Here is a 25,040-nt window from a genome sequence, read left to right as displayed (position 1 = left end):
CTACGATTGTGGCATTTGAGAATGCCTTTTCCTCTTGCTCTCCGATTTGAACAATCTTAAAATCTATAGCACAGGACATTATCAACACAAGGAGAGCGATTACTCCATTCCAGCTTGTTCTGTTTTGGCCATCTGCATCGTTGCATAGTGAGAATTAAGCTTCCATTCGTTGAGTCCGTATAGGCTTTCTGTGAGGTTCATTTTGGTAGTGCTGCTTTTCAATGCATAGGGGAAGGGAGGATCTGTAACTGCAAAACAAAGAATTGTAGTGCATTCGTTCAGGCTCAACTACATCAGATAAAGGCTTGTGAGGACCTAATGTGACATTAGAATGAAGCAATACATCAGCATTTACAGTACTGGGCTTCTGGAACCATCATGAATTATTGATGAACCTCTTGCTGAAACAGTGACACTTCTGGGTCTGTTGCTTCAAGCAGCACTCTGTAACATCTCTGATCCACTAACATCTGTTCACAGGATCATTAAAAATCCATGTGCTTTAAAAAAAAAAAAAAAATACATGAAAAACGTTCCGGTAAGTAACATAATAGCATGACATCTTCTTAATGTGATCATACACCCCTCCTGTATTGTAAATAAGGATGTAACGGTATGACATTTCACAGTACGGTAGGGTATCTACCAAAATACCACGGTATATAGTATTTCACTGTATTAATCCCCCCACCCCCCTTTAAATGTACTATGGCCCATCGAAAAAACAAGTATTTTGCTTTGAAGAAAAATATTGCTTTATTGAACTGAAACATGTGCCTGTGTCGTGCAACGGATAATTTATTTATTTTATTTTAAAAACGTAAAGTACACACAACAATCTTATAATCTAGTAGAGTTTAATAATGTTAAATTACAAAGTCCACTGTGTTATGTTTATTTGTTTCCCCCTGGCTGTCAGACTGTCGGACTAAAACAATTTCTTAATTTTTTTTAAAATTTATTATATATCTTTTTTTACAGTACCGAAATGTGGCACCGGTGGATCTCACATGAATCGGTACTCGGTAGTACCGACGTGATTCGGTCGGTACCCTTAAAAGTACCGGATTCGGTACCCATCCCTAATTGCATGAGTAGAATATGTAAAATTTACATTTTGTCATTTAGCTGACGCTTTTATCCAAAGCGACTTACAAGTTCTGTATGACAAGTCATCAGGAAGGGCACAACCGTATCAGCTGAGTAACAATATTCATCAAAGTGTTGAGTGCTACAGTGTAGCTTAGTATATCAGGTAGGGGTGGGAATCGCCAGAGATCTCGCGATACGATACTATCGCGATACTTGAGCCGCGATACGATAGTATCGCGATACTCGATATATTGCGAATATTGCGATATATATATATATATTTTTTTTTATCAATTTTTTTTATTTTTTTTAACTGCAAAGTAAAACTGTCAACATGTTTTATCTAATAAAATAAAGTTCAGTCTGTTCATCTCACTTCAATCATTTGTATTGCAGAACATGGTATTTTCTCAAGCAGACAGATGTAAACACTGTAATCTGTGTTGCATGTACCTGACAAACTGAACTTACAGTCATATTCCAACTTAACTGAATGCACATGTGTGTGTGTGGACTACTGTACTATTATAGGTATTGAAATGAACAATGCAACTTCCTTATACAATTTTTTTTTTACTAATTAAATATCGATACAGGGACGCCAAGTATCGATATTTAATTAGTAAAAAAAAAATTGTATAAGGAAGTTGCATTGTTCAATACAGTATCGCCACGCAAAGTATCGCGATACTACTACGTATCGATTCCCCCCCCCCACCCCTAATATTAGGACAAGTGCATGACAGTAAGGTTAGTTAGGTTTCAAAAAATAAAAATACAAAATTCAGATATTGGTTGAAGAAGTGTGTCTTTAGTCGACGGTGAAAGATTGGACGGGTTTCGGCTGTTCTGACTGCGGTGGGAAATTCGTTTCGACCATTGAGGGGCAAGAACTGAGAATAGGCGAATGCAAGTCTCCTTCAAAAACTGTAGGGTTTATGCAAAATTAAGATGCCTTTACTGACTCTGGACTTGACTTGAGACCAGACATTACTGACTTGGGGCTTGACTTGAGACTTGAAATGAATGACTTGTGACTTGACTTGATAATAGACATTAATGACTTCAGACTATACCTTACTGACTTGGGACTTGACTTAAGACTTGTGCCTCGTGATTTGAGGCTGACTTAGGACTGACACTCACCACAGGCAGGCCATTGTGGACTCCTTCCTGGTCCATCATGTTGCGTGAGATGGTGATGGAGGGCAGCTCCATGCTTTGTGGGGGGAACTGTGGGGTTAAGGGACCCCTGTGCTGGGGCAGGGGGTCCGGGGCTCCAGGGAAAGGCGAGTCTACATCTGCTAAACCAGACTCGGTCTCAGGTGGAGGGGTGATGGGCGGAATCTCAAACTCTTCGTCTCCCAGGCTGGGCGTGTGGAATGTCTGGGTAGAGAAGACAAACAGAATAATGTACATGAAAACCAGTAACAAACTAAAAGTAGCTAAAAGAATATATATTAAAAAAATTATAAATTTTTTTAAATGATTACAAAAACATTTAAATAAAAAACATTTGCTGAGGTAAGTCTTATCTAAGACGCCAGCCTGAAACCTTTTGGGGGATATATAAAAAATTTAAATAAAAGACCAGTAATACACTTGTATATAAGTGCACTGAGATTTTCTAAACCTATTTAAGTCTAGGCAGAGGAGGGGAAAAAAAGAAGCAAGTGCAGAAGAAGACGTCAAACGCAAAAAATATCAAGCAGCAATCATAGGAGAGCAGAGGATACATGATAAAAAAGCCCTTCGTCTTACGGATGGGAGATGGTGGGGGCGTGAAGTGTAGAAGAAAATGCACGTCGCAGGGAGACAGGTTTAAAAAACATTTTCAAAGATTATTATGCTTGGCCAAAAGTGTTTATTTTTTTGTTCCCATTGCCTGCACCCTTAAATCTGCTCATCAAACAGCCTAATCCTTCCTGCTTTCTGAATTAAAGCTTTTTGGTCACACTTAATTAGCTTATGCCTTCTTGGAGATTGGACTGCGTTCACCTACTCTTGGTCTCTGCTTCATCTGCACATTGCATTAGCCACCCTCCTAAAGGCCAATATAGTCATTATGCCCCACAATGACCACAGTTCAGCTCCAACCCGATGGACGCGGGACCTATGGCAGTATGGATATCCAAGTGCTCGCCTCAGACAGCAAAGCTCTAAGTCGAGTTCAAACACATCGTTTCTTGGCCCAGGGTCATTGTTGTAGCACCGATAATACACGTCTACACGCCAAGCTTGGAGGCAGAAGAGAAGTCATACCGGCTTTTTCATCTCTCTCAGTCTTTGTCTCCTTCTCTCTCCTTCTCTCCCGCTATCCAGAAGGGGATGGAATAACAGAAGGGAAGCAGCGGAGGGAATATGCCAACACAGCCCTTGATTAGAGTGTATTAATGTTCCCCTTGCTTGCTTTAGCACACAGACACTTGAGACTAATTCATTGCCTACTCGGGGCAGCTGTCTTGACAAGCACTGATGAATTCCAGTGGCAGAGGCAGCTAATATAGTTTTCCCCCCCTTCTCTCTCTTCCTCTTCCATATCCCTGTTTTACTTTTCAGTGCTTGTTTCTCAGCTGTCGAAATCCGGTTTGTCCCTATCCTCAAGGAGCCGGGGTCATACTCATCACTGCTCCGGCCTCTGGGCTCACAGAGGGCAGAGGAAATTGCTAGCAGCTTGGGTAGAGGCCATTTTCTTGAGTCTCTCCCACTGGCCTCATCCCACTCAAGTCCACTGAAAAACCTCTGGAAGTCTTTGCACCATCGTGCCAGTTCAGTGCCAGCTAATCAAAGAGAAAAACGATGTCATCACGAGTCCATGGTGAGGTGTTCCATTAACATGTGGAAAGGATCTGGGCGTTTACCACAGACTTTGTGCTCAGAATCAAACCAGTATTCAGAGCTGGTTCACAAAGCACACTCACTACTTCATTTCTATTAGCCCATTTCTCCTATGGATACTATTTGCTTATGTAAGTAGGTTTCTCGTGGCTTTGCGTTAGGACCGTTTTCAATCAGGACCAGGACTACTGCATGTAGGCCACGGGACCCTATAGGCATGGTTCAGCATGGGCACAATCACCAAGTCGGGCCCACGTATTTCAAGGCAGCCTTCAAGGAAGGTGAACTGAGGTGAGTTCCATTTTTATATAGAAAACGGAACAAATTCGACTGTGACCTTTAGTATAAACACAGACGTGTTATCGGAGGATGGGAAGGGGGGAGACAGGAAGGGGGGAGACGGGAAGGGACGGCGGGGAGGAGGGGGAGTGAGATCACTATGAAACACTGCAACGGTGTGCCCTGCCCTCGTCGTTAATGATGATCCAAATTAAATTAACATCTGCACAACGGGGAGCGGATAATGGAGATGTAGAGCGCTACATCTTGTCCTGGGCCACGGAAGGTGTCAGCTGTTGGAGTGAGGGCCCGCTCCTCCTTGTAGGGAGGATAGCCTGGTGGAACCCACCGAGCATTCCAGCGTTGAATGCTGTCTGCTGTCACTTCATATAAAGCCTGGCTAATTCTGTACCAGGAGCAGCTTTGGGGGGGGGGGGGGGGTCTGATCTCAGATTAAGAGATGCACAATCCACTTTCTTCACATCAGCAGCCTGATTATCCATTTAAACTGTTCTGAAGGCTCAGCAGAAGCCTAGTGCCAAGCCAGATGCTAGCTCGGGATGTGTGGGCATGTATGTATGTGTGTGTGGGGGGGCATGTTCATGTGTATGTCACGTGTGTACATATTCCATTGGCAGGCACAGGTCCAGTGGCACAACGGCAGAGCAGGGCTTGTAAGAGATGAGGGCAGATCAGATCCATCCAGCATGTGTGAACAGATGTGTGTGGAATCTCTCCAACTCTCTCTCTCTGCCACTGCCTGAGGATAGGAGGATGGTATAGTACTGCATGTATACGTGGACAAGAGCACACAAACAAAACAGCATTATGTTTATGAGAAACACGTGTTCTCACATAAAAGTGACACCTACGAGAGAAGACATGGCGAGAAGATTAATAAGAGATATTCCTGACATCTTATCAGCGAGCAAGCTCAGGGTACCAGGCTCATATTCCACTGTCACCGCGACGCTCCTACAATATGAGATGAGAGCAAGAAGAACGCTTTGCAGCCAATATTTCCAGTATCTCAATAAACTTTATAATTCAATTCACTGATGCAATAACCAAGACTTGTTAAAGGCAGCACCATGCAATTACTGCATATAATAGGCCCCTGAATCAATAGAAGCAGGATTGAGGCTCCAGTTTCCAATATCTGGAGAGGCAGAGAGAGCAAGGCTACTCAAATGACCACATCAAGTGTGGGCCCCCTACCCGCCCCGCATTCAACATTATTTCAAATTTGGATCATCCAAAGTCCATTTCTACATATTTATAGTTCATTACGTCTCTCTAATTTGATTGCGAGGGTAAAGTGATACTTCAGAGTGGAACTCAATCTCAGTGAATGGTATCCCTTTCCCTTAGGAGGGCAGTGGAGCTTTCCCTGTTAGGATGTATGTTTTACCAGGCGCACCAAGGTCATCTTATCTCATCCTGCAAAGTGCAAAATGTAATGATACACCGGCTATCTGAACAGCCACCCGCAGGTTCGGCTGCTACTGTAACGCAGGAACGTTTAGCTTTGCTCAACAATACATCTGGAGTTTGAACGAAATGCAGTGTTACTACTCACCATCCAAGAGCCTGTATGTGCATGACTCGCTGCACAGGGCAGGGGTGTGTTGTTGTAGGAGGACTGTAGGAGGACGGTAGGAGGGCGGTAGGAGGGCGGTAGGAGGAAGGTAGGAGGGCGGTAGGAGGAAGGTAGGAGGACAGTAAGAGGACGGTAGGAGGGCGGTAGGAGGAAGGTAGGAGGACAGTAAGAGGACGGTAGGAGGAAGGTAAGAGGACTGTAGGAGGACTGTAGAAGGAAGGTAGGAGGACAGTAAGAGGACGGTAGGAGGACAGTAGGAGGACGGTAGGAGGGCGGTAGGAGGAAGGTAAGAGGACTGTAAGAGGACGGTAAGATGACTGTAAGAGGACTGTAAGAGGACTGTAAGAGGACTGTAAGAGGACTGTAGGAGGACTGTAAGAGGACGATAAGATGACTGTAAGAGGACTGTAAGAGGATGGTAAGAGGACTGTAAGAGGACTGTAAGAGGACTGTAAGATGACGGTAAGATGACTGTAGAAGGACTGTAGGAGGACTGTAGGGGGACTGTAAGATGACGGTAAGATGACTGTAAGAGGACTGTAGGGGGACTGTAAGAGGACTGTAAGAGGACGATAAGATGACTGTAAGAGGACTGTAAGAGGATGGTAAGAGGACTGTAAGAGGATGGTAAGATGACTGTAAGAGGACTGTAAGAGGACTGTAAGGGGACTGTAGGGGGACTGTAGGGGGACTGTAGGAGGACTGTAGGAGGACTGTAGGAGGACTGTAAGAGGACTGTAGGGGGACTGTAAGAGGACTGTAAGAGGACTGTAGGAGGACTGTAGAAGGACTGTAAGAGGACTGTAGGGGGACTGTAGGGGGACTGTAAGAGGACTGTAGGAGGACTGTAAGAGGACTGTAAGAGGACTGTAGGAGGACTGTAAGAGGACTGTAAGAGGACTGTAAGAGGATGGTAAGATGACTGTAAGAGGACTGTAAGAGGACTGTAAGAGGACTGTAAGATGACTGTAAGATGACTGTAAGAGGACTGTAGGAGGACTGTAAGAGGACTGTAAGATGACTGTAAGAGGACTGTAAGGGGACTGTAAGAGGACTGTAAGATGACTGTAAGAGGACTGTAAGGGGACTGTAGGGGGACTGTAGGGGGACTGTAGGAGGACTGTAAGAGGACTGTAAGAGGACTGTAGGAGGACTGTAGAAGGACTGTAAGAGGACTGTAGGAGGACTGTAGAAGGACTGTAAAAGGACTGTAGGGGGACTGTAAGAGGACTGTAAGAGGATGGTAGGAGGACTGTAAGAGGACTGTAAGAGGATGGTAGGAGGACTGTAAGAGGACTGTAAGAGGATGGTAGGAGGACTGTAGAGACGGTAGGAGGACTGTAGGAGGACTGTAAGAGGACTGTAGGAGGACTGTAGAAGGACTGTAGAAGGACTGTAAGGACGGTAGGAGGACTGTAGGAGAACTGTAAGAGGACTGCAAGAGGACTGCAAGAGGACTGTAAGAGGACGGTAGGGGGACTGTAAGAGGACTGTAGGAGGACTGTAGGAGAACTGTAAGAGGACTGCAAGAGGACTGCAAGAGGACTGCAAGAGGACTGTAAGAGGACGGTAGGGGGACTGTAGGAGGACTGTAAGAGGACTGTATGAGGACTGTAGGAGGACGGTAGGAATACTGCACTGACTGTTGTTGTTTTTAAACACCTTTGGTTTGGAGTTGAGAACAATGTGTAGGCAAACGTGGCTGCATGAATTTAGCCCTGTTGTCAAACTCGTCCGTTTATCACGGAGACCGAGGTCCATTTTGCCCGGCACTTTCTCGTACGGAAGGCTTCGACACGTTCTAGGACACGTGGAGCTCCAAGTAGGGGTGGGACGATACATCGATCAAGATCGATATATCGATCTATTATCAATAGGGCTGTCTTAAATACTTCGAAGCTTTGTTCGTGTGTGTGTGTGTGTGTGTGTGTGTGTGTGTGTGTGTGTGCGTGCGTGCGTGCGTGTGTGTGTGTGTGTGCATGGGACCATTGGGTGGGGCCGGGGGACAAATACACTGGAGGAAAGTAACCCAGCTCAGCACTGCCCAAATTATATCATCACTATTGCCTGTTTGAAGGATATCATCCTCAAACACATACACCTACATGCCTTGTAGAATTCCACACATAAGAAAGAAAGATACTGGGATGAATAAACAAAATAGGAAATAAAATGTAGAAATGCATGCAATACATAAATAAATATGAATCTCCATATATGAAATAGAACATTTAGATAAGGTGCTACTGAGATGTTTTGGTGAGTTCTTTGTTTTTTTTGTGGAAGTAGCCCTTCTTAAAAATGCATGAACATTCACTGATAATTGGTCTGTAGTGGAGTCTACAAGGTCTACATTGCCGGACCATGTAGAATCCGGACCTTGTAGACTGACATAATTCTGTGCATAGTTTAGTCTACACAGGCCATATTTCAAATAATCAAAATCTTACTTCTCACTGGAAGTGAGGCGGGACAGTACCCTGACGTACCCTACAGGTTTGTTGATATTCTCATTCCTTCAAACGATCTGAACCGATTGAAGTTTATGGATACCATGACTTAAAATCCTCTTACCTTGACGATTAAAAGCCTCCCCAATTTAGAAAACAGTAATCCAATGGCTGGTATTGATAATATACTACTAACTACTGGAGCTCGGAGCTAACCGGAGCTAACGCAGAACAAGATGTGTAAAGTAAATATAATGACTTCCTTTCTGGGGTTTTCAAAATAAAAGTGCGACGTTTATAGCAGCGGAAAACGTTTATTTTGTACATTATCTAACGTTAACACGAACCTAAACTAACTTTAGGTTAGTTGTAACGTTAGTTTAGGTTCGTGTTAACGTTAGATAATGTACAAAATAAACGTTTTCCGCTGCTATAAACGTTGCACTTTTATTTTGAAAACCCCAGAAAGGAAGTCATTATATTTACTTTACACATCCTGTTCTGCGTTAGCTCCGGTTAGCTCCGAGCGTCCAGTAGTTAGTAGTATATTATCAATACCAGCCATTGGATTACTGTTTTCTAAATTGGGGAGGCTTTTAATCGTCAAGGTAAGAGGATTTTAAGTCATGGTATCCATAAACTTCAATCGGTTCAGATCCTTTGAAGGAATGAGAATATCAACAAACCTGTAGGGAACGTCAGGGTACTGTCCCGCCTCACTTCCAGTGATGAAGCTAAGCTATGCTAACGGAGCGTCTGTTCTAGGGCTGGGCGATATGGCCTAAATATGATATCACGATATTTTCTGACCTTTCGGCGATACACGATACGCATCACGATGTTTTTCTTTTTTTCCCCAAACAATTCATTATGAGGCTTACCAAGACAGTATTTGAGTTTGCAAGCTAACATTAAAGACAAAATAAAATACCCATGCATTTAGCATTTTTATATTATATATTAGATTTAGATTATTGGATTATTAGATTATATATTGCATATATTTAGCAATGAGATATTATATGATTTAGATATGAAATATGATGAATTGAAAATGGGGGACCCTGATGTAAACAAAACGAAAGTCTTTCTCTGGTCTGCATCCTCCAGTCCACTGTTGTTGTATTGAGCTGTACTGTATTGTACCCATTCTGCAATCTGTTAATAACGTTTTCATTCATTCAGACGGCAAACAGAATCATTTTGATTGACAGTCGAGTCTGCCAATTACGTCACACCGCTTGCACCCGCCCTGCTGTTCTTAGCACCAATCGGCAAGCGCGTATTAATTTTTTACTTCCGCTATATCCGCCATTGATTTTGACGAGAGCTCAATGACGGTAGCGGTAGCTCCCCGCGGCCGACGTTTAGCTTTTAGCTCCGCAGGATGACTAAACGAGGCATAATGATTTTACTGCAACGAATGTTATAATAATCTGTCATACATCTGTCTGATTGAAAACTTTATTAACAGACCGCAGAATGGGCACAACTGAGTCAGCACGGGCTGAGATATGAACGACTAATGCTTGCTATCTATCTAGGTCGACCTCGGACGTTGCTATGTAAATACGCTGATGTTATTGAACGTGTAACTATATAACGTTAATGCCACAAAACGAATGCCTTTGTTATCATAAGTAGTAACTTTGATGCAGTAGTGTGAGTGTGGGGCGGCGCTGTTCAAAAGTTTGAACGTGTGGACCAGATTGACGCGACACAATCCTCTTGGGCAAAACATCACGATATCCACGATACGTTTAAAAAGTGTATCGTTAATGAACTGTACCCCATATTTATATAATATCGGCATATCGCCCAGCCCTAGTCTGTTCCCTAAGCTAAATGCACGCACAGAGACAAAAAAGGTATGTATCTTCTTGTCTAACTCTCTCTCTGGATATTTAAACATAAAAAATACAATACATAATAAATGTATTCATGATCATCATGCAACAAAACAATTGTAGGAACAGTTTGGGAGAGGGAGGGGTTTTAGGTTGTGTGTTGTGAGTTCCAAAAGTGTTTACTTAAAGTCTATTTGTATTAAAAACAATAGATTGTTTTTCATTTAACCCATTCTCTGCCACCACTTTAATCATCCTAAACCATTCTCTGCCAGTACTATAAGTCTAGGGAGATGTTCACCTTCTTTGCAGGGCTATAACTTTTTAAATTGTATTGCTAAATTGACATTACTATGGCCCATTCAACATCGATTAGCTATCGTTCAGGATGTAGGAACGTTTTACCTTTTCATTCACACATTCATACGAAAATACCGTCTAGAGTATAAATATGTGTTTATCGTTTTCTGCAGTATTTCCTAGAACGTGAGATATAGACATAAATGCATATATTAGATTATCAAATGCCGTTTGATACCGATCAACGTTATATTACAAATTTCAACTGTACATGGTCCTAAGCGTTATGACTGATCATCCGCGGGTGAACGGAGGGGGGGGGGGGGGTGGTTTATAATTCCGTGACCGACGTTAAATGATTTATGTAGTATGGGTGATATATAGATCAGAGCATTTTGTATCGAAAATGATAAAGAAAAACGCTGAAACTCACAGCAGCTTCCTCGTAGCGATGGGCGATGAGAGTGGAGCCAACAGATCCCAGTTATGTGATGTGGATCGATGCGATCCAGTTCCGGTTTGTATAATACTAATATACGCCCAAATCATGTGGATTATTGAGTTATGGCAACAGATCGATATCCACGGTGTGTGTCTTGAGTCCAGGGACGATAAACGAGTGCCCGGACAGAATAGTGACCCAAGAGATCGACTTCCGGTTGCAACTCGCCGATCAGCCACCAGGTGGCGGTATTGAAGCGTTGCAGAGTTGTGATGGCTCCCGCAGCATATGACAAGGCTCCGTGGGTGAAATATGAATTCCATGATGAAAATATGAAATATTAACTTGAAACACGCTGTACAGCGATATTGGCAGACAACGCATGGCGGGCAATAACGCTGAACAGCGATTTTGGCTGGGAATGGGTTAAATGTCTGGAAAAGCTCAAAAATAAAAACGTCAATTGATATTTCCGTTGCCTTTTTTGAGTTGATCTAAATGTGACTGATTGTGTTAAATGGGCACATAATATCGTCTCATATCGATCGCAGGCACCTGAATCGAATCGTATCGTATCGTGGCAGACTTTGTGATATTGGCAAATATCGTATCGTTGTCCAAAGAATCGATATCGTATCGTATCGTGATGAAACTGGTGATTCCCACCCCTAGCCCCACAGATGACATCACGGCATAAATCAATGTCTACAGAGTGTATGAATCAAAGTAGCGTTTTCTTTTTTCAAATGTATCCAAGAGTAAACTAAACACCCTAACAATGTCACAACAGCAGTCATAGTGTATATTTTCAGCAATAGGTTTGTTTACCAATAGGTCCCTAGATACCAAGAACATGCAAATGGACCTTGTAGAAGTGGAGCAATCTTCCATTTACTTAGGTGTGTATTTTTAGGCAGATTTTCAGAAAATAGGGCTAGGGCTTAACAGGTTAAGTAGATTAATATAGCATTACAGTGGAAAGAGAAAAACGAATTGCAGTGTGAAATTACAGAACTCAAAGAAAGTAACTTTAATTTCCCTTCAGCTTGGAGTTAGGTGAAAAAATGCTTTAGGATACTCGATATTCTTTGCTGTGCCTGTGCACTTGCACTTCACAGCTCTCTCTCTCTCTCTCTCTCTCTCTCTCTCTCTCTCTCTCTCTCTCTCTCTCTAAGTACAATGCCATCTGCACAGTAACACTGGAAACAGTTGTTCCTTTTGATAAAATGCAAATGAGCTGTGCTGTTGTATCAAGTGGTCCCCGGCCCAAACTCCCCCCCACCCACCCACCCCAGAGTAGCCACACTGGGCCCTCACAGCTGGGGCTGAACGCTCTCTGAACAGATTGCGCTGGCGTGGCCTCTCTGCCGCAGTGGGCCTCATGTAACAGTTAGCCCCCTGGACACAGAGGATGCACCCAGTCGAAGAAAATGTGGGAGAAAAATTAACTTCTTCCTTAATCGTCTCTGGGCTTTTTTGGGATGCAGTCACTTTGTGTATTATGAGGTCAAACACAAACACTACTACTAAAACATGTAATAAGAAAAACTATCCCGTAACTGAATTTTATTTATTAATTGGCATCACCACCATTGAGCTAATGAGCGAGAAAGGAAACTAAAACTCTTAGTCCACCCTCGACAGCGTTAAAATGTGAACCATGACACTAACATAGGGCTGGGCGATATGGCCTAAATATGATATCACGATATTTTCTGACCCCTTCGGCGATACACGATACGCATCACGATGTTTTTCTTTTTTTCCCCAAACAATTCATTATGAGGCTTACCAAGACAGTATTGAGTTTGCAAGCTAACATTAAAGACAAAATAAAATACCCATGCATTTAGCATTTTTATATTATATATTAGATTTAGATTATTGGATTATTAGATTATATATTGCATATATTTAGCAATGAGATATTATATGATTTAGATATGAAATATGATGAATTGAAAATGGGGGACCCTGATGTAAACAAGACGAAAGTCTTTCTCTGGTCTGCATCCTCCAGTCCACTGTTGTTGTATTGAGCTGTACTGTATTGTACCCATTCTGCAATCTGTTAATAACGTTTTCATTCATTCAGACGGCAAACAGAATCATTTTGATTGACAGTCGAGTCTGCCAATTACGTCACACCGCTTGCACCCGCCCTGCTGTTCTTAGCACCAATCGGCAAGCGCGTATTAATTTTTTACTTCCGCTATATCCGCCATTGATTTTGACGAGAGCTCAATGACGGTAGCGGTAGCTCCCCGCGGCCGATGTTTAGCTTTTAGCTCTGCAGGATGACTAAACGAGGCATAATGATTTTACTGCAACGAATGTTATAATAAAAGCCTTTCCATACATCTATCTGATTGAAAACTTTATTAACAGACCGCATAATGGGCACAACTGAGTCAGCACGGGCTGAGATATGAACGACTAATGCTTGCTATCTATCTAGGTCGACCTCGGACGTTGCTATGTAAATACGCTGATGTTATTGAACGTGTAACTATATAACGTTAATGCCACAAAATGAATGCCTTTGTTATCATAAGTAGTAACTTTGATGCAGTAGTGTGTGTGTGGGGCGGCGCTGTTCAAAAGTTTGTACGTGTGGACCAGATTGACGCGACACAATCCTCTTGGGCAAAACATCACGATATCCACGATATGTTTAAAAAGTGTATCGTTAATGAACTGTACCCGATATTTATATAATATCGTCATATCGCCCAGCCCTACACTAACATATTGTATTCTTTACTATTTTGGACTGTAATGAACTTGTTGTGGTTCTTGTATAGAATAGTTAGTATAGTAATATAGCATAGGGACATAGAGTAAAACTGTATATTGTATAGTAGTGTACATTAGTGTTGTTGTGAGGATTCGCCTGTTCCCTGGACCTTTTTTCCCTGTCCCCTCACCTCACCAGCCCCCACCCTTGCGAGATTTTTCCCTGTCTACTCTCCTTCACCAGCCCCCACCCTTGCGAGAACTTTTCCCTGTGTCCTACTCTCTTCACCAGCCCCCACCCTTGGACTTTCTTGTTCCTCTACCTTCACGCACCTGTTGGGAGTTTGCAATCTGCTCGGGGAGTACTTAGGTTGCAGGCTCCCAGTCCTTGTCGGGTCGTTCTGTATCTGTGTCTGTGTTCATGGAGTTCTGTGTTCATGGAGTGCTGTACGTTACCATTCTGTACGTCACCATCACCTGCCGCGTCTCCGGCGTGAGACGACGGCCCAGCCATCACCACCTGTCGCCGTTTGCCTGGAGTGGGACGCCGTCTTCGCTCTCTAATTCTCTACGGGAGGTTTTCCAGTGTTCCCACTCCAGACGTCAAGGCGGCTCGACATCGCTCCCGATTCCACGGGAGGAAGGCGTCTCTTCGTGATCCTCGTTCCTGAGGTGAGGCTCGTCGTCGCTCCCTAGTATTCCACGGGAGGACGGCGTGTTCCCATCCCGGTCCCCTGGGACCCCCTTTGTTCTGCGCTGCCCGTCTGCAGCATCCGAGGAGGAGGAGGAGGATCTCCGTGCCCGGCCCCCGCTGTCGGGCCCCTGTCCCCGTGCCAGGCCCCCGCCGTCGGGCCCCTGTCCCCGTGCCAGGCCTCCGCCGTCGGGCCCCTGTTCCCGTGCCAGGCCTCCGCCGTCGGGCCCCTGTCCCCGTGCCAGGCCTCCGCCGTCGGAACCCTGTCCTCATCCCTGTAAGCAGCTCTGGCCCTCGCCCTGTCCAAGGCCTTAACCCTGTTCTCTGTCCCTGTCTCCAGCCCGCCTCTCCGGGCCTCTGTCCCTGTCCCCCTCTCCAGTGCCCCTGGTCCTGGTCCTTGACATTTAGCCCTGGCCCTGTCCCTTAGCCTTAGTCCCTTAGCCTGTTCGCCTCTTAAAGGCACAGTGCCGCATTTTCCAGATTTCTTTGACTCTAGTGTTTTTGTGTTCTCCCTTAAAGGGACTGTGCCGCTTTTTGTTCAATAATAAATATTTGCCCTGTTTTGGCTTACTCTCATACCTGTCTTGTGTTGTGCGATTGGGGTCGGTTACAAACCATAACAGTTGTCATGATACTGAAATTTCGAACTTCAATAGGATACCTTGAAAAGTATCGATATTCGATACCATTTTCGATACCACGGGGAAAAAGGTTCAATCTTAAAATGTAAAAAAAAGAAGAAGAAAACGATAAATATATATATATATATTTTTTAATAAATGTTGCTTTTGTTGCTGGTTGATTCTCCTCAGCTTCTCTCTGGTACTATAAGAGAAGATAAATATAACAATTTTAAAACCCTTTGTTTATCTTTAGATCACACATGTAAAAATAACTAAATTATATAATCTTAGAAATTAAGTAAACACTGTAATCTGTGTTGCATGTACCTGACAAAAACTGAACTGTTTGTATTACAGTCATATTCCAACTTAACTGAATGCACATGTGTGTATGTGTGGACTACTGTACTATTACAGGTATTGAAATAAACAATGCAACTTCCTTATACAATTTTTTTAATATATATAATATTCACAATCGATATGTATAGAAAAATCGATATTTTTGACAACACTAGTGTACATAGGACCCAGTGCATTTAATTCGTAGCTTAACATTGTATTGCATTTTATCTCAGGACTTTTACCATTTCTATTTTATTATCTTCTACTCTATTTAATTTACTATTGTATTCTTGCACAATCAAAGCGGGCATGGCCACCCGCATTTCACTGTATGCCTTGTGTATGTATGTGACAAATATGTGACAAACCTCTTGAATCTTGAATCTAATGACATTTTTCTGTGAGGATCTGGGCCTGTTTGAAAAGCATGAAGGACGATGGGTATTTCTGGTGTACTTGGCCCTAATGACAGGGCAGAAGGAGAGTCGGGTGGACTATATTTAGTAGACACTGGTACGTCTCTACTGCCACTCTATGGATTCAGAAAGACTACTACTTTTATTTAAGAGTGATATACTACAGTACACACAACACTATCCAGAGACAGCTCTTAATCATCTAAAAATGCCTTGTGACATTTAAGGATTCATGTAAACCTGTCAGCCGAGGAGAATGGTACTGTGACTGACAGAGCTGGCGAATCTCCTCAGGCTTCTTGATTATGTCTTTGAAAAACAGGTGTTTTCACCCCCCTCCCACCAAAACCAACACCCCATCCCCCCACCAACTTTCTGGGACATCACCACAGCTGGTTGAGCGCCTGTCAAGACAGTCACATCACACAGTTCTCAGAATCAATCCGCACTGAATTGCTCTGACGAGGCTCTACGTGAACCTGGCTCCATCTCTGAGTCGGAGGGTGGTAATGATACGCAGTGAACCGTTTTGAAGCCATGAAAACCTCACGCAGGGTACAGGAAATGCAAGGGGAGGCAAGGTCATTAAAAGAACACGCCAACATTATTGGAAATGTGCTTAACATCTTCTCCAGAGTCAGGGTTAGGGTCAGGGTTAGGGGCGACAGAGGCGACAGAGCCTTGAACACTGAACTCTCCACACACAAGCACACATGAACACACACACGACACACACACTGTACACTAGGGGTGGGACGATACATTGATCCAGATCGATATATCGATCTATTATCAATAATCAAATAGGATCGATGCAACGTAAAAAGATTGATTCATATTGCGATTCTCTTATTTTGAAAATCCCATGTGTCGTATCCGCTCGGCTCGGATCAACAGCACACAGCAGTAGCGTCTACAGCGTCACTAGAGCAAGACTAGTGTGCCTATTCTGTGACCCAAAACATGTCCCTGCTGTTTTATTCCGCAACGGGTCCAATGCATCTAACCTGCTTTGCAATCCTCGCCACTCCATTATGCCCACGTCGCGTTAAAGATCGAAGATAACGTTACGTTAGCGTAAGCTAACAAGCTAACCCAGAGCCATAGGCAGAGAGAAGTGGGAACTGGGAAGGAGGGTGCATTCTCGGGATAGCCCCACTAACAGGATCTGGCCGGTACTGCACCTCCGGACTCCCAATATGCCTTTTTCAGCCAAAATACAGCTCTGTGAGGATATTAATATCGAGAAAAAAAAAAAAAAAAAAAAAAAAAAAACAGTGAACAGGAGGTCTATTTGTATTAAAAACAATAGATTGTATCGTGGCAGACTGTGTGATATCGGATAATATCGTATAGTTGTCCAAAGAATCGATATCGTTTCGTATCGTGATGAAACTGGTGATTCCCACCCCTACTGTACACGCTCACACACTAGCAGCCACTTTAACATGAGCAAGCACACACTCATGCTGCACACGCCCACACTTATGGCCACTAAGGAAAGGTCACTTTAAGAATAGTATAGTATAACTGAGATTGTATAATATAGCATGTACAGAAAGACCCAGTGCCTCATCCGTAGCTAACAGTGTATTGCACTACCACAGGACCTAGCATGTCCTACCATGCTCTGTAAATAACTTATGTACATATACCGATATGCCCTACTCTGTTTACTTGTTTTATTGCACAATGTCGTTCTATTGGATTCTATTATATGTTATTACTATTGTTTTATGCACATCGTTGCGGGCAAGACCACCCGCATTTCATTGTATACTCGTATGCCGTGACAAATAAAACTCTTCACTTGACTTGACAGTGGCAGTCATCTGGTAATTCGGAGGTTCCCGGTTAGATTCCCCCTCCTCCCAGGCAGCGTGTCCAAGTGTCCTTGAGCAAGACACTTAACCCCTAACTGCTCCCGATGAGCAGGTTGGGACCTTGTATGGTTGCCGGCTTGCCGCCACTGTCAGTATGTGAATGTGTGAGTGAATGGGTAAAATATGAGGAACAAATTGTAAAGCTTTGGATAAAAGCGATATAGATATAAATGCACCATTTACCATTTGCCATTAGTGCTAAGCTAGGCTAGCTTGCAGACTGATAGCTTTCTAGTGAACACACAGAGAGGAAATTGGTTTCCCGTCTACTGTGAACCACATAATAATTAGGGCTGACCTTTTTTTGGCAATCGAAGCTTCGGGGCCGAGCTTCGATTTTAATTCGAAGCTTCGAATTCTATTTTTATTTTTTATATATATAAAAGGTGACATTTTTTTTTTTAAACAAATATTTATATATATTTTTTTATCTTATGTTGTGGGACTTGTACAGCACTTTCGTAAACTTTGTTGTTTTTAAATGTGCTCTATAAATAAAGTAGATTGGATTAATGAATTAAGTAGCCCCTTTCGTGACTGTGACGCAGCCAACAAGGTTTCACTCGGCTGTGTGATTTAATTCAAGGTGGATCGCTGTTGTCGTTTGAACAACTTCAGATTTCATGGGAACTACCAATCCCCCAAATCAAGAATGTTTAAAATGAATGAAGTAAGATTTAGATTATTTGAAATATGGCCTGTGTAGACTAAACTATGCACAGAATTATGTCAGTCTACAAGGTCCGGATTCTACATGGTCCGGCAATGTAGACCTTGTAGACTCCACTACAGACCAATTATCAGTGAATGTTCATGCATTTTTAAGAAGGGCTACTTCCACAAAAAAACAAAGAACTCACCAAAACATCTCAGTAGCACCTTATCTAAATGTTCTATTTCATATATGGAGATTCATATTTATTTATGTATTGCATGCATTTCTGCATTTTATTTCCTATTTTGTTTATTCATCCCAGTATCTTTCTTTCTTATGTGTGGAATTCTACAAGGCATGTAGGTGTATGTGTTTGAAGATGATATCCTTCAAACAGGCAATAGTGATGATATAATTTGGGCAGTGCTGAGCTGGGTTACTTTCCTCCAGTGTATTTGTCCCCCGGCCCCACCCAATGGCCCCATGCGCGCGTGCACGCACACACACAAACACACACACACACACACACACACACACACACACACACACACACACACACACACACACACACACACACACACACACACACACACACACACACACACACACACACACACACACACACACACACACACACACACACACACACACACTTCAAGAAGCAGAATAAGGCTAACCCTCTCTGCCTATTGGGACATCATAATTGGGCTACAAACTTGAAGACGTGGTATTATTTGGATTATCGAAGCTTTTGGACTGCAATAAGAAGATTTTGGATCTGTTTACCGCGCACAGGATCTACCAAAATGAACTGATAAGACACTTGGACACTTGGACTAATAATGCATTCAGTCATTTGGACAGAGTTGTTAAAACTCACTCCACTCAAATCAATAGAGTTATATTCCACTCTATTCAAATCAAATTTAAAGGGACGTGGCTGGGATAAATTGTGCCAGTCAGTCAGCCAAAACAAATTCTTGGACCAAGGTCGAACCGAGAGCTCTGGAGTCGAAGGCTCTCTGGGAGATAAGAGTGGCGAGCGGCGTCCCACAACCCCAATCCCTAGTCCCCCCCCCCCCCCTTCCTCTGCATTGGCGCTGCACTGACGGCTGCCTCGTGTGAGGGAGACCTCCCCCACCCAGGACTTGGCTTGTGCACTCCCCCCCACCTTCCCCCCCCCTCCCACTCCCCCCCCCCTCCTACAGCCCTGTAACAACCCCAACCCACTCCCCCCTCCTTCCGTAAATGGCGCTGCCTATGACGGCTGCCAGTCTGTTTGCGGTGGTGAATATGCATATGTTTGTCTCAAGAATCTGTACCATTATTACTATCTAAAATGTAATAATTGTGGAATATTACTGTAATGAGCTGTATGTGTATGATCCAAGCGTCCTATGATCCTCATAGGAGCATAACAGAAAAAAGCATTCCATGTGAAGGTATTCTGTATCTTTGCATGTCAACTAATAAAGAAACTTGAACTTGAAACTTGAAACACACACACAAATCGAAGTAAAAAAAAAAGTGATTTTTTTTTTTTAATGTTCGAAGCTTGTGCCATCGTACGAAGCTTTGAAGTATTTAAAACAGCCCTAATAATAATATTAAGAAAACCATATAATATCAAGATATATGATGCATACTACTGATACAGTGATGCATCATCCCTTGATGCCTCTATAAGAAAACATCACAGACACCTGTCAACATCACGTGGCAACATTCTGAATGGCGTCTGGGACAGTGGGGCCCTATGCTTTGTATTTTAATTGACTGCACCTACATGTGGCATCGTGTGTCTTAATCCTATACACAATAAACAATGGGGTAAATTATATACTCACGTCACCAGCAGCAATAAGGGCACCGTTGGCCTCTGACATGTTCATGTAGTTGTTGTTCTGGAACTGCAAGTGAAGAGAAAAGGAAAAACACGATCAACCATGCACTGACCTCTCGATAGCACCATCCAGTGTACTATAGGTGCTCCCTTTTCATGGTGGACACCCATTCAAATGGTGTGTGTCACACTTGGCTTTGAATGTTTACACATTGAGTTAACCCCTTGTGCTCCTTGCGCAAGTGAGTTCTGCCACTTTGCCGGTGTTGTGACGAGGCGAGAGGCCAGCGAGAGGCCCGGGCCGATTCAATGCGAGGTAATGAGAATCCGGGCTGGCTATTCAGCTCTTATGGGATGGCAATTAAGGATGCGTTTGCATCACAAAGCAAAGTATCAAGATGCAGTGGCAGGTTATTAACTTCAAGTAACCCATGGGGAGGCGGGGCTATATTGCTGGGTGGGGGCAGATGATGGAGAGTATCACTTGGATATGGGTGGTGTTTTGGGTGTGATTTGGTGCATGAGAGGTAGGTTCATATGTAGATGAGCTTTTTAAAAGAAACAGTGCTTTGGTAAGAAATAACATGGTGTCTTCGCTCCAACCATCCCCCCACAACCCCATCCCACCACTACCACCACCTCAACCCACACATAGCCTGCTGGCAAAATGGCAGCCACTTCCCTTTCTTCTGAGACACAGGCGTGCTGACAGGTAGGAACAATGGGACATAGAATGAAGAATTATGGGCTAGCAGCTGGGCCCTGGAGCACAATGCACCTCTCTGTGAGTGAGGAACACAAACCCTGTCTGCACGGAAAAGAAGAAGTGAACTAGAAGAGAGGGAGGAGAGGGAAGATAGGAGAAGAGAGGAGAGAAGAGGGAAGAGAAGAGATGAGCAGAGCAGAAGAGAGGAGGGAAAAGAAGAGATGAGAATAGAGGAGAGATTAGAAAAGAGAAGAGAAGGGAGTAGAGAGAAGATGATAGAATAGAGGAATGGAGAGAAGAGAGGATAATAATATGTATTTTCCTTTCTTTTGTTGTCCTACCCTTTTCTTCTGAGGGGTTAGTATGTGAATGTAATTACTGAAAGAGCTGCTGCTAATCAACTGCGAATTGTAGCCATTAATTAGTCTGTGCCCTGGAGAGAGAGAGTGGAGAATCAGCGGCAATGTTAACAGCGTAACGCACCAATGAGGAAGGCAAGCCACAAGCTCAGCTAGCAGTTGGCAAGGCAGGTGGTTTGAGCACTCTGGTCCTCCATGTGCAAACACACACACACACATGCACACATGCACACACACACACACACACACACACACACACACACACACACACACACACACACACACACACACACACACACACACACACACACACACACACACACACACACACACACACACACACACACACACACACACACACACACACACACACACACACACACACACACACACAGTCACACACCTCATATCTGGAGCTGTCCCACTAAACTAGATCTGAGTTGAGTGCTAGGGGCCACACACACACACACACACACACACACACACACACACACACACACACACACACACACACACACACACACACACACACACACTAGGGAGCTTCATAGAAATTCTTATAACTGATTATATTATAGTTATTATACTTAGTTATTTCATAGACAAATCTGACAAATTGTGTTTCCTACAGGCAACCATTCATCATGTGACAAAAAACAAGTCTTGGTCGATTACGACCAAACCACAGATTAATGGACTAGGAGGGGACAGCCCCAACAGACACATAAGTTATTTGAATCCGCTGATAAAATCACAAATGCATTGGATTCAAAAGTTCAACATGCATTTCAAGGACATCTGTGGACACAAAACGCATTGTCTCTCCGCAACACAATTACCTATATAACTGAGGTTGAGCAGAATCTTGCTAGCTGTCGGGACCCTTTTTGCTCCATAGGCCAGTATAATCAGGGGTAAATTATTTGCATTTAAAACTATTAACGCTGACTCATTCCTTCAGTCCACTCAAAATTATGCTAATATTCCTTATGTTGTTTATGATATTAATTGAAAATAGCATATGAGAGTATTATATGTAATAATAACACATGGCGATATACTAAAAAGCTATTTATAATTTTTGGCTGGTAAAAAATCTGCCCGGCTGGTACTTTTAAAAATCTACCAGCCAAATGGCTGGTAAGTCAAAAAGTTTAGTTTGTTCCCTGGGTGCACATAAGTGTTGCGCAGGTGCGCATGCTCCATCAAAATAAATAATGCGCGCCAGATCAAAGGATGAAACATGCGAATGCGTACCTAACATTTTGGGACAGATAGAGTTATCATTGATTGATCATTGATTCATCATAATGTCCAAGAGGCAAGCTCCATTGAGCAATTACTTTGGTGTTCCACCACCTCCATTGAAACACCAGACTGAACCTGAACCGCAAAAGAAGCGTGTGTTCTCGGAAAAGTGGCTGCAGGAGGTCGGCTGGCTTATGAACAGTGAGTTTATGAACACGTTTGAAGCCACCAAATATCTCCTGAGCACACACTCCGACCTGAGCGTGTAACCATTTACACACACACACACACACACACACATACACTAAACCTGTGTCACACCCAGGCGTGAAATACACCCGCTGGTCCACTGCAGCATAGTGTGTCAGTGTGATTTTATTTAATTTAATTTCAAACCCTTATTAAAACTCGAAAGGCAACTGAAGTTTCCCTCATTTACAGTCACGTTGAGTGTACATACAGAAATAACTAAGCAACAAAAAAAGGCATATAAAATCACACAGCATATAAAATCAACTTGAACTTGATTGACAATGGTTGGAGATCAAGGTTTTAACAGAGGACTGTTGGTGTTGGAGTTCATTCCATGAGCTATGGACATCATAGCAAAATGCAGATTTACCCTGTTCCAAGCAAACTCGAGGGACCTTAAGGACCAGCCAGTCACTAGAACGGGTTCCATAGGTTCCAAAATTCCATTCCAATAATGATGTAGTATAAGGAGGTAGCTTACCAATAATGGGCCTTAAAAATCTACAAATACCAGTGTTTGTTGCGCCTCTCCGTCAGAGAGGACCAACCAACCTTCTCAAGGACACAGTGATGAGTGTTGTATATATAATTAGTGATGATTATATCATTATATCATGGTGCGTGAAAAGGACATGCAGGTATAAACCACTGCACTACCAGCAGGGATCGCTAACAAAGAAACGCCACAACCGGGGAACTTGTGTTCACTGTGGTGGTAGGTGATTGTTTTCACCTCTACACTTCCATGCACTCATGTTACGGTTATGATTAAGGTTAAGGTTAGGTTAAGGATTATGGTCAGGTTGAGGGTTGTGGTTTAAGTTTAAGGTAATGGTGTGGTAAAGGTCAGGGTTATGGTTTGGATGAGGCTCATGTAAAAGTGTATCTCGGTAGTGTTGAGGTAAAAGCACTCGCCTACCACCGTAGCGCCTCAGGTTCGATCCCCAGCAGCAATCTTATAGTTAACCACATAGACTACAGATAGTGCTGAGGGCCATAGACAGTGCATCTCTGACACACACCTAAGGGTGTCTTTGTGTTAAAAAAAAACACATGCTGATGTTGTGGGACATGCGTATCATGTGATGCATGATGATACAGGATTGCATGCACACACACACACACACACACACACACACACACACACACACACACACACATACAGTGCATCATGGATGCACACACATGCACACACACGTGCATACACACACACAGATAAATAGTGGTGCAATGGATCACAAAACTCATGGTTCAGATGGTATCACAGTTTTGAGTCAGGGATCGTATAATTTTTTGGATCAGCAAAAAAATATCAAAAACTTCAAGCTTAATTCTTTAATGGCCATACCCGAGTATAGTTGGGTTATCTCGCCAACGGTTGAGCACCAAAACCAGAGTATACTCGGGTTTTGATTAGGGATGCCCCGATCGATCTGTCACCGATCGTTATCGGCCGATAATCAGTATAAATATGCGATCGGTGATTGGTGATAATGCTTTATTTTCGCCGACCGTCAAAACTGATCTCACTCGCTGTCGCTGAGTTCTGTCTCAGACACCGGGTGGTGCGGCGTCTGCTCATCCCTCCAGCCCCTCCCGCACGCATGTAAACACGGGTCTACTCTAGTCTAGTGGGACGGGACACGGGAGGACGGCGTCTCCCTGAGCTAACGTTAGCTTAGCTACCGTTACAAAATGACCGAGTCAACTATTCACTTTTAGTTTAATACATGATGAGGCATTGTCTAACCGAACGGTATCTAGCCGGCCAGCTACCGATAGCTCCTGACATCAACAAACGCTCCATCAAGTCTAGTAGAGACGTGTATGTTAGCTGTTAGCTGACGTTAGCGCAAGTTAGTTCACTGTTCAAAACGAAATGTCCCATTGAACTAAATAATTCACTGAGGCGTTGTATTAACGTTATATATCCGGCTAGCAGTAGCTACAGATAGCTCCTGATATCAATGTCTTATAACACTGATTCGATGCGTATTCGAGCTGAGGGCATGTTGAATGTGATATGACCACAGTAACGTTATACCATTAGGGTCCAGCTGCAGTGCAGGAGAATCCTGGCCGTATCTCGAGGCTACTCGAGTATAGGTCCAGCTGGCCGTAGCTGGAGGCTACTAGAGTACACACAGACAGTGGAGCTTGTTGCGTGGTGGCGATGTCTCGCAGATAATACAAGTACAAGTCTAATTATATAATATATATATTTAAAAAAAAAATAAAAAAAATAAAGAAATGTTTTATATAAAATAAATTTTAATTTGTTTTAATCAAAAACGATCGGTATCGGATCGGTATCGGCCGATATGGCTCACGACGATCGGTGATCGGTGGCAAAAAAACGTGATCGGGGCATCCCTAGTTTTGATCCTTTGATCTTTTCCTCTGATCCCCGTTCTATACGGTCAGCCAGAGCCATC

The 25,040-nt window shown here is 43.3% G+C and overlaps 1 protein-coding gene across 2 annotated transcripts in view; it reads right to left on the bottom strand.

Moving 5' to 3' along the window:
* The window catches only part of tox3 (TOX high mobility group box family member 3), a 127,635-nt gene that overhangs the window by 13,068 nt on the left and 89,527 nt on the right, over nucleotides 1–25,040 (bottom strand). Inside the window, exons 2-3 of one of the 2 annotated variants that reach the window (XM_084337364.1) lie at nucleotides 20,045–20,107; nucleotides 2,239–2,478 (exon numbers count right to left, since the gene is read on the bottom strand). In XM_084337364.1, coding sequence (XP_084193490.1) covers nucleotides 2,239–2,478; nucleotides 20,045–20,107 — 303 coding nt within the window. The remainder of the gene's footprint in view (nucleotides 1–2,238; nucleotides 2,479–20,044; nucleotides 20,108–25,040) is intronic. The other variant, XM_084337365.1, reaches the window with a different exon arrangement.

The sequence above is a fragment of the Notolepis coatsorum genome, assembly GCF_963971535.1.
Source record: "Notolepis coatsorum genome assembly, chromosome: 20".
NCBI lineage: Eukaryota > Metazoa > Chordata > Actinopteri > Aulopiformes > Paralepididae > Notolepis > Notolepis coatsorum.
Note: the sequence above shows the minus strand (reverse complement) of the source record. Positions and strands in the feature narration are given on the sequence as shown.